At 44.2% G+C, this 10,502-nt stretch overlaps 1 protein-coding gene across 3 annotated transcripts in view; it reads left to right on the forward strand.

The window, feature by feature from the left end:
• slc5a9 (solute carrier family 5 member 9) overlaps positions 1 to 10,230 on the forward strand; it is a 96,307-nt gene extending 86,077 nt beyond the window's left edge. For all 3 annotated transcript variants that reach the window (XM_048540048.2, XM_048540046.2, XM_048540049.2), the window contains 2 exons: positions 4,652 to 4,790; positions 9,819 to 10,230. In XM_048540048.2, coding sequence (XP_048396005.2) covers positions 4,652 to 4,790; positions 9,819 to 10,024 — 345 coding nt within the window. In that variant the 3' untranslated portion in view covers positions 10,025 to 10,230. The remainder of the gene's footprint in view (positions 1 to 4,651; positions 4,791 to 9,818) is intronic.
• The last annotated feature ends 272 nt before the right edge of the window (positions 10,231 to 10,502 follow it).

The raw sequence follows: 10,502 nt of genomic DNA on the forward strand, positions 1-10,502 counted from the left end.
GTAACAATCTGTAAGTCTTTCTGGTTATGCCTTCAGTTATTTGGGTTCTGCTTTCTGGGCTGTACGTAGAGAATATGAACATATAAAATTATAAACCAAATGACCTCCATTTTGGACACTAGGCACCAACACATACAGGACACACTCCATAGGCATCAGCCTTTACATTCTCCATTTCCACAAACATTGGCATCTGACATGTTGGGAAGTGTTGTAAAATGCTGGACTGAGGGTAGTGTGGATCTTGTATCACCTCCTGAGATTGCAGGCTTATTTCTAGATTTTACATTTGGATTTCTTACAGGTACTACATTTCAGTAGTGTAAGCTTTCTATTTTGATTCAGTTTTGACATCATCAAAAACGCAAAAAAAAATGCTTATGAATGAACTTCCAGAGGAAGTGGTGGATGCAGTTACAAAATTTAAAAACATTTGGATAAGTGCATGAATAAGAAATGTTTCAAGGGATATGGGCCAAGTGCAGGCAGGTGGGACTAGTTTATTTTGAGATTATGATCAGCAAGGACTGGTTGGCTTGAAGCAGCTGTCCCATTGCTGTATGACTGTATGACTCCATGAGCCAGCCACTATGAACTCTCCTGGCACATTTCCATATAGCTTGATTTTGCAATTTGATGCTGTGTTTTGGGTGGCATTGGCAACTGTCATTGCAATACTGTTGTAAGGACACTGAGCACTCAGGGACATATAACTAGCTCATTGCCTGGACCAGGCTGCATTTCTAAGCTCTTCATTCACTGTCATAGTGCTAGCTCTGAACGTACCGAAATGCTTGCAGGATTCCTGCCTTGCATTGCCTTGCCTGTTTGCAAAGTTCCCCCGATCCAGAGAAAGCAGGCGCCCACAATATTGCTGTGTTGCCACGTCGTTTAGCAAAAACACAAAGCCAGGAGCTTTTTGCAGTTGTCAATAAACAACCCAGCAGAGTTGGTGATATCGAAGTTTAGGATGGGTGAGGGTGAGTGGGGAAGATGTTGCATGAATTTGTGAGAGTGATAGAGTATGATTCTTAGTGTGAGGTGTGTAGGTGTGTGTAGTAGCAGAGATAGAATGAGTTTGAGGATCAGAGTGAAATGGTGACAATTATACTTAGGGAGTGGCAGAGGCATTGAATTCATATCTACAGCATCAGGTATTCCTGCAGGTGGCTGAGGCTGCTTTAACATGGGTGAGAACCTCAGACCAGACTGCTATGGTTGGTTTCCTGGCCTCCACCGTGGGACCAGGGTGGGAGCAGAAGCTTCAGGACCATGCCCACACAGAGGGGCACCAATTACATCCTGTCAGTCATGCCCTGGCCAAATATTAGGAACTGGGCATGAGAGCTCTGGATGGACAGTGCTTGTCCAGGAGCACAATGGACTTTTAAATATGGCACTGCTCCAAGGATGCCAGTCAGTTTGGGTATCTCTGGTGGGTGGCAAGTTGCTTTGGAATGGCACATGGTACGATGGAGTCGAAATGGGATGTGATGCTCACAGAGATGGTGGAAAAGTGGTCAGTTTGAGATTATACAGTGAGAATCACTCCACCAGTCAAAAACTATATGATTCAGCCCTGAATCTTTCTTTGCTGTTTAGTATATTCTAAACAATTTGCTGAACTACCAGCTGTTTTTGCACAATTGTATGCTTTTTTTTAAAGTTTGATATTATGTTCACTCTTTCCAGTTAATCATGAATGGTGGATCTTTCCTTTGGTATTTTTCCTACTCGTCACAATTCTGTGTATTCTGAAAAATCCTTTTAAATGCCTGCCACTGAAAATGTTGACCTATCCCTTAACCCAATTTGCTAGTTCACTTCAGTTAGCTGTTTTCATTCCTGTTATAATTGCCCTTATTTAAGTTTAAAATGCTAGTTTTGGACCTACTCAATCTCTCTCTCAGAGTTAATATAAAATGCAATCATGTTACTAGTTGCTGAATCCTAAGGGGTTATTAATTAATTCAGTCTCAATCCATAATACTAGGTCTAGTATGCCCTAATTCAGGTTAACTCCAAAATGTGCTCTTGCAAGTAACTGTGCTGATTTTTCTGGTGTGTATGTAGAAAAGTTTTGACAAGCTCCATTATTTCATCCTTCATATTCCATCCAACCATGTAGTTAGTGTTTGGGGGCCTTATCGCTATTCCCACAGGTGACTTCTTGCCTTTATCTTTTCTTAACTCCTCTCAAACTGCTTTCCTGAACATAAATCATCCCTCCCTATTGTGCTAATGCCATAATTAATGAGAAAAACCAACCCTCTCCTCACTTTCTAAGTTGCTTTCTCTAAAGAGGACTGACAAACCAGTTGGGTTTTTATGACGGTGACCAGCAATAGGCTAATCTTTTTTTAAAATTCCAGATTTTATTATTCAGTTTAAATTTTGCTATCTGTTGTGGTGGGATTTCAATCACTGACCCCAGGACATTAGCCTCCCTCTGCAATGCACATTCACATACGGTGCCTTCAGTTTTGTCCTTATATTATTTGTTTAACCTCAAGCCATATCTGTTGGTTCACGCTCAGATTTGTACTCTCCATGCCATCCTGTCACTATCTGTTCTTCATTTTTTTTACATTAATACTGTTCTCGCTTGTCTTTTCTCCACTCTGATTTACCGTATCTTCCTAAATGTGAATCTCTTGACCTAAGTATTTTGTTGAAAAGGATCTCTATTCCCGAGTTAAGTGGTTATACTCCAGCATGGCTCAGATGTAGACCATCCCAGTGATACAACCCCCTCTTTCCCCAAAACTGTGCTCCGCGCCATGGAACCCACTTCTAGCACAACAGTCTTTGAGCCACGCATTCATTTCTTTGATCTGATTACGATTGCACCAAGGAGAGGTTATGGTGTCATGGTGTTGTTGCTGGGCTGTTAATCTGGAGTGCCAGGTAATGTTCCAAGGACCTGGGATCAAATCCTGCGTGGCAGATGCTGGAATTTGAATTCAGTAAAAATCAGGAATCAAGAATCTAATGATGACCATAAATCCATTGCTGATTGTCAGGAAAAACCCATCTGTTTCACTAATGTCCTTTAGGAAAGGAAACTGCCATCCTTACCTGGTCTGGTCTACATGTGACTCCAGACCCTCTGAAGTTGTTGACCCTCTGGGCAATTAGAGATGGGAAATAAATGCTGGCCTAGCCAGTGATGCCTACATTCTATGAATGAATAAAAAATAATTCACATATGGCTCCAGTAATAATCCAGAGGTTCTTATCTTTTAGGTTCTGCTTCTTAACTTATGCTAGTTCCTTGTATTTATTGCACAAAGTCAGAAGTCACGCGATACCAGGTTATAGTCCAACAGGTTTATTTGAGATCACGAGCTTTTGGAATGTTGTTCCTTTGTCAGGTGAAGTGTTTGGAGTCAAGTGACTTCTGACTTTGTCCACCTCTGTCCAACACTGCCATCTCCAGTCATGCCTACTTAGTGTACACAAGCTCTGTTTATTGTCTTGCCTATTTATTGGTACCTACATGGTCTACAATAACTGGACCCTTCTCCTCTCACTGTTAAGTTCCTCTCAGGTCTTGAATGCTTGCACTGGGGAAGGGACCCTGACATATGACCTCTCTCTCACTGCTGTAGAGAAGTGTAAATCCTCACTATATTGTCACCACTACCACTACATTCGATTCTCCTACTTAAATTGCACCATGGTACAATGGTCAGTTCGCTCATGCACCTTTCAGCCCCTATTGCCATCTAAACAAGCATGAAGAACCTCGAGCCCGTTGTGTCAATTATGAAGGCTTTGGCTTCTTTGCTTCTATTCTCTGTATCCCTAGCCCTAGTGTCACTTGCAGTCACACTGCCCTGTCCCTGACCACTGGCCAAATTATAAGAGCCACTTCTAAAGGGTGTGACTGCCTCCTAGGACAAAATATGTAGAAACATACCCCCTCTTCAGTGTGTAGAGTTTTGCTGCAGCTCAGAAAGTCTGAACCAAAGCTGCTCGATCTAAAAAACCTTTAGTGCAGATGCGAATTTTGTTTTATTAATTCATGTAATATGGGCATCGTTGGCTGAATCGGCATTTATTGCCCATGTTTAATTGCCTTGGAGAAGGTGATAATGAGTTACCTTCTTGAACTGCTACTGACGATGTTTAAGGGACACCCACAGTTCTTTAGGAAGGGAGTTCCAGGATTCTGGAGCTGGGCTCTTGGGAAAGCTAGCAGGAGTTTGAAAGCAAACACCAGGGGGTTAATGTCAGCAGCCACCCACTAGCCTGTGTCCAGCCCCATGATCCTGCACAAACTAGTGCTGATGTAGAAGTAGCTGCTACCTCGCTATCCCCCAGACCACCAGACACGCTAACACTGGTCTTGCTTTCAGGTGGGTCACCTCTTTCGTGTCTTGGCTGGAGCTGGGATAATTGCATGCAATTGGGAACTGACCCTGACAGGTCCTCAAGAGGCCGTTAATTGTTGCTGCAAATAGTGGTACCCTGCTATTTTTCTCCTGATCTAATTTGAGCACAAAGTTGTAAGTGGCCAATATGTTACCAGTGAAGTTCCAGCAGACATCTTTTTAATATAGTGTTGTACTAACAACAAGACAAGTTACTCTGCACGTACAGCTGTAATTCCGAGAGTAAATTATTGCAATTATTTATATTTTCAAAGCTGGTTCGATTAACATGGTGGTCTAGATATGAAGAAGCCCCAGTTACTAAATCGGATGATTCCTGGATCCAACAAAAGACAGATGAGAGTAATGATGAAGTGCAGTCTGTTAAGGAGGATGAAGGACTACATGAAGGAGGTAAATGAGAGATGAGTTTCTGAAAAGGGCTAAAATCAATGGTATTGACGCATACTATTCATTAGATATGCTAGTAGTAGTTCTTCCAGTGATCCCAGTCCAATTAGGACATGCATTCTCTGCCAAATGATCTACAAATGTCGGTGACATGCTGTTCAGATCATATGCTTTCCAGACTGGAAATTCACTAGAAGAGACTGAGAAGGGGAAAAGAGGTCTGAACCAAAAAGTAAAAAGATAGAACAAAAAACAGCAAGGAACATTGCAAATTGTGAAAAGGAGAAGGGAATAAAAGATTTTATTGAAAAATATTGCAGGATAACTTGCGGGCATCTTAGATGGAATGACCAGGCCAATGGAAGATCTGGGGTCTTAGTGAATAATTGGACCGGTGTGTTCTCCTAAGCCAATGAAATGTCACCAAAATGAAGGAGAATGGCAGAGAACCAGCAATAATCAATGCAAAATCAATCAAAGAAAGAAAAATAAATAGTGGGACAGATCAGATTGAGAGACAGAGAAGCAAGGCTGAAACGAAAAATAGGAAAAGAATTAACGATAAGATCTGACACTGTTTTAGATCTCTAACAACAATTTATTATAAGTGGGAACAGTAACAGAACTTGCTGGAAAAACTCAGCAGGTCTGGCAGCATCTGTGAAGAAAAATCAGAGTTAATGTCAATAAGTGTGGAGCAAGAAAAGCACAGCAGGTCAGAGCAGGAAAGTCAACGCTTCAGGTCAGAAGCCTTCTCCAGAACTAGGGAGGGGGGAGGGAAACCCAGAAATAAATGGATTGGGGGTGGAGATGGGGGGAGGGTAGGTGGGATGGAGATAGGTGAATGCAGGGAGAGGGTTATTGTCGTTGGTCAGTGGGAAGGGTGGAGTGGATAGGTGAGTCGAAAAATGGACTGGTTGTGGGTGGAGAGATTTTGAAGCTGGTGAAGTCAATATTCACACCCTTGGGCTGTAAGCTCCCGAGGCGAAATAATCGGGTGTTGTTCCTCCAGTTCACATGTGGCCTCACTCTGACAGTGGAGGAGGCCAAAGATGGACATGTCACCAGGGGAATGGGAGTGGGAGGGTGAATTAAAATGGATGGCAACTGGAAGGTCGGGCTAGTTGGTGCGTGCAGAGCGCAGATGTTCCGTGAACTCATCCCTGTGTCTGCGTTTGATCTCCCTGAAATAGAGGAGACCACATTGAGAGGAATGGATACAGTAGATCAGGTTGGATGAAGTGCAGGTGAATCACTGTTAAATCTGGAAGGATTGTTTGGGACCTTGGATGGAGGTGCGAGGAGAGGTGTAGGGGCAGGTGTAGCACCTCCTGCAGTTGCAGGGAGAGGTACCGGGTGGGGCAGAGAGGTTGGTGGAGAGTGTGGAGCTGACAAGGGAGTCGTGGAGTGAATGTTCCCTACGGAAAGTGGACAGGGGTGAGAAGGGAAATATCTTTTTGGTGGTGGGGTCCGATTGTAGGTGATGGAAATGTTGGAGGATGTTACATTGTATTTGGAGGTTGGTGGGGTGGTATGTGAGGACTAAGAGGACTCTACCCTAATTGTTGTTGGGAGGAGGGCAGAAGCACGGGGAATGGGGGAGATGCAGTCGAGGTTATCCTTAATAACAGAGGAGGGGAAACAACCGTCCCTAAAGTAGGAGGATATCTGGGATGTTCTGGAGTAGAATGCCTCATCCTGGGAGCAGATGCGGCAGAGGCGGAGGAATTAGGAGTATGGGATAACATTTTTACAGGAGGGTGAGTGAGAGGAGGAGTAGACAAGGTAGTTGTGGGAGTCAGTGGGTTTGAAATGGATGTCAGTGGTGGGTCGGTTACTGGAGATGGAGACAGAGAGGTCCAGGAAGGGAAGGGAGGTGTCCGAAATGGCCCGGGTGAATTTGAGGTCACGGTGAAAGGTGCTGGCAAAGTTGATAAACTGTTTGAGCGCCTCACAGGAGCATAAGGCAGCACCAATACAGTCATCAATGTAGCAGAGAAAGGGTGAGGGATGATACCAGTGTAGTTGTGGAAGAGGGGCTGTTTCACGAATCCTACAAAGAGGCATGCATAGCTTGGGCCCATGCAGGTGCCCACGGCCATTCCTTTGGTTTGTAGGAAGTGGGAAGAATCAAAGGCAAAATTGTTGAGGGTGCGAACTAGTTCTGCAAAGTGAATGGGAGTGTTGGTGTAGAGGGACTGGTTGGGAGAGTTAGCGTCTGGCCTCATCGCCACCACCTTCTACGCTCCCCTCGATCATGACCCCACCTCTGATCACCAAGACATCATCTCCCAGACCATCAACCTCATCACCTCAAGGGATCTCCTGTCCACAACCTCCAGCCTGATTGCCCCCATGCCCACAGTGCCTGTTTCTAACTCCTTCCCAAAATCCATAAACCTGTCTGCCCCAGGTGACCCCATTGTCTCTGCCTGCTCCTGTCCCACTGAGCTCTTCTCTTCCTACTTTGACTCAATTCTTTTCCCATAGGTTCATAAACTCCCCACTTACATTCGGAACACAGCCCATACCTTGCAGCTTTTCCAAAACTTACAATTCCCTAGACCCCAACACCACATCTTCACCATGGACGTTCAGTCCCTGTACACCTGTATCCTCCACGAGAATGGCCTAAAAACCCTTCAGTTCTTCATCTCCTGTAGTCCCAACCATTCCCTGTCCACCAACACTCTCATTCACTTTTCTTTTGATTCTTCCCACTTTCTACAAACCAAAGGAGTGGCCATGGGCACCCACATGGGCCCAAGCTATGCCTGCCTCTTTGTAGGATTCGTGAAACAGCCCCTCTTCAACAACTACACTGGTATCATCCCACACCCTTTCTCCACTACATTGATGACGGTATTGGTGCTGCGTTATGCTCCTCTGAGGAGCTCAGTTTATCAACTTTGCCAACACCTTTCACCGTGACCTCAAATTCACCTGGCCATTTCTGAGACCTCCCTTCCCTTCCTGGACATCTCTGTCTCCATCTCCAGTAACTGACTCACCACTGACATCCATTTCAAACCCACTGACTCCCACAACTACCTTGACTACACCTCCTCTCACCCACCCTCCTCTGAAAAATGTGATCCCATACTCCCAATTCCTTCGCCTCTGCCGCATCTGCTCCCATGATGAGGCATTCTACTCCAGAACATCCCAGATATCCTCCTACTTTAGGGACGGTCACTTCCCCTCCTCTGTTATTAAGGATAACCTTGACTGCATCTCCCCCATTCCCCGTGCTTCTGCCCTCAAACCACCTTCCCCCAACAATTAGGGTAGAGTCCTCTTAGTCCTCACATACCACCCCACCAACCTCCAAATACAACGTAACATCCTCCAACATTTCCACACCTACAATCGGACCCCACCACCAAAAGGATATTTCCCTCCTCACCCCTGTCGCTTTCCATAGGGAACATTCACTCCGCGACTCCCTTGTCAGCTCCACACTCCCCACCAACCCCTCCGCCCCAACCGGTACCTCTCCCTGCAACCGCAGGAGGTGCTACACCTGCCCCTACACCTCCCCTCGCACCTCCATCCAAGATCCCAAAACAAATCTGGCAGTGATTCACCTGCATTTCATACAACCTCACCTACTGTATCCGTTTCCCCTGATGTGGTCTCCTCTATATCGCGGAGACCAAATGCAAATTCGAAGACTGGTTCAGGGAGCATCTGCACTCTACATGCCCCAACCAGCCTGACATTCCGGTTGCCATCCATTTTAATTCCCACTCCCATTCCCCTGGTGACATGTCCATCTTTGGCCTTCTCTGTCAGAGCGGGGTCAAATGTAAGGTCGAGTAACAATACCTGATATTTTGCCTCGTGAGCTTACAGCCCAAGGATGTGAATATTGACTTCATCAGCTTCAAAATCTCTCCAACCACAACCAGTCCATCTTCCGACTCACCTATCCACTCCACCCTTCCCACTGACCAACCACATTAAGCCTCTACCTGCATTCACATACCTCAATCCCACCTACCCACCCCCCATCTCCAACCCCCACCCCAGTTATTTCTGGGTTTCCCTCCCCCTCCCTAGTCCTGGAGAATTGTTCCAACCTGAAATGTTTCCCGCTGCTCGGATGCTGTCTGACCTGCTGTGCTTTTCCAACTTCACATTTTTTGACTGTAGCTTCCAGCATCCACAATCCTTTTCTGTCTCCAAGTTTTAGAGTTAATGTTTCAGGTCCGGTGACCCTTCCCCAGAACTCTGAGGAAGCATCACTCAACCTGAAATGTTAACTCTGATTTTTTTCTTCAAAGATGCTGCCAGACCTGCTGGGCTTTACCAACAACTTCCGTTTTTGTTCCTGATTTACAGCATCCGCAGTTAGAACATAGAACAGTACAGCACAGAACAGGCCCTTCAGCCCACAATGTTGTTCTTTCGGGTTGATTTATTACACGTGGGAATGAGATTGAACGAGTTAAGTTGTTCCCTTTCTGGGCCTGAGAAATAGATTTGCATTGTTAACAAGGTGCTCATGCAGTTAAATTCCAGCCCTATCTTTCTGTGTAAAACGAGCAAGTCCTAACTAACAATGAAAAGCATTTAGGTATGATATTGTGTATGTGAAGTGAACAGTATAGTGTTGATCAAGCCAGTCAATTCTGGAGATTTACAAGTTGCACTGCATCTCCATATTTCCTTTAACTTGCTGATAACTTGACATGATTAAGACTTAAAGTTTTACACCTTAAGCGCTGTAAACTGCAGGGATTTTCAGGGCTGTGTGCAGCAAGATGGGATTAGAAAGGACATCTGATGTCTTTAGGGTGGCACGGACAAGATGGGTTGAATAGCCCCCTTCTATGGTTCCAGTCGTGCATATGTGTCACTGTGTAGGTCATCAAAACACTTATATTGTCAGCATGACTATTATCGACCCCAAAAATCCATTTCTCGATGCATTTATTTTAAGAAGCATAGTTTTCAACACTGCTTGTTTGTTACAGCTGAAGCTGCTTGTTTTGTTTGATCTTACTGTGTTTACTTCTGTTAAAACAGTGGAACCACCCCCATGGAAAAAGCTATTGTTTTGTTTATGTGGTCTGAAGGTACAGCAGAAACCTGAACTCTCAAAAGAGGAAAGTGATGCCATCCAGAAAAAGTTAACCAGCATTGAAGAAAAACCTTTGTGGCAAAAAGTGTGCAACATTAATGCTGCCATCCTGTTGACAGTTAATGTCTTCTGCTGGGCATATTTTGGCTAACAAGAATGTTGGGATTTTATTTAGTGTTTTATTTAGGGTTTGTTTTATATCTCATTAGTGAAATAAGTGTTTGTAGCAAGACATTTATCAAAACAGTTCGAAAAGCATTCATTTATGTATTACTGATTGCTGCAGTTAAAATCGTGTCTTCTGTGCTGGACTGCTCTGCATGCTGTAAAGAGACACTTTGCTGAAATAAATAGTAACATTGCAATAATAAAACCATTAAGAGAAGCTCAATTACAGTAATGCCTTCAGGGAAATGAAACATTGCTTTAAAAACATTTATTTTGAAAAATACAAAAGAATAGCTAGTTTTGCAGTTTTCTTTCCAAATTCTTTCATTTTGACTCTTTAAATTTAAATTTCAGCTTTGCAGTCTCACCAAATTAAAATTGCCACCGCCCACGTCTTCCTCATAAATTATTTTTACCATTACCCACGAAATTAAAAAACCATTTTTTTCTTAAATTGACAT

This window comes from Stegostoma tigrinum, chromosome 8 (assembly GCF_030684315.1).
Source record: "Stegostoma tigrinum isolate sSteTig4 chromosome 8, sSteTig4.hap1, whole genome shotgun sequence".
Taxonomy (NCBI): Eukaryota; Metazoa; Chordata; class Chondrichthyes; order Orectolobiformes; family Stegostomatidae; genus Stegostoma; species Stegostoma tigrinum.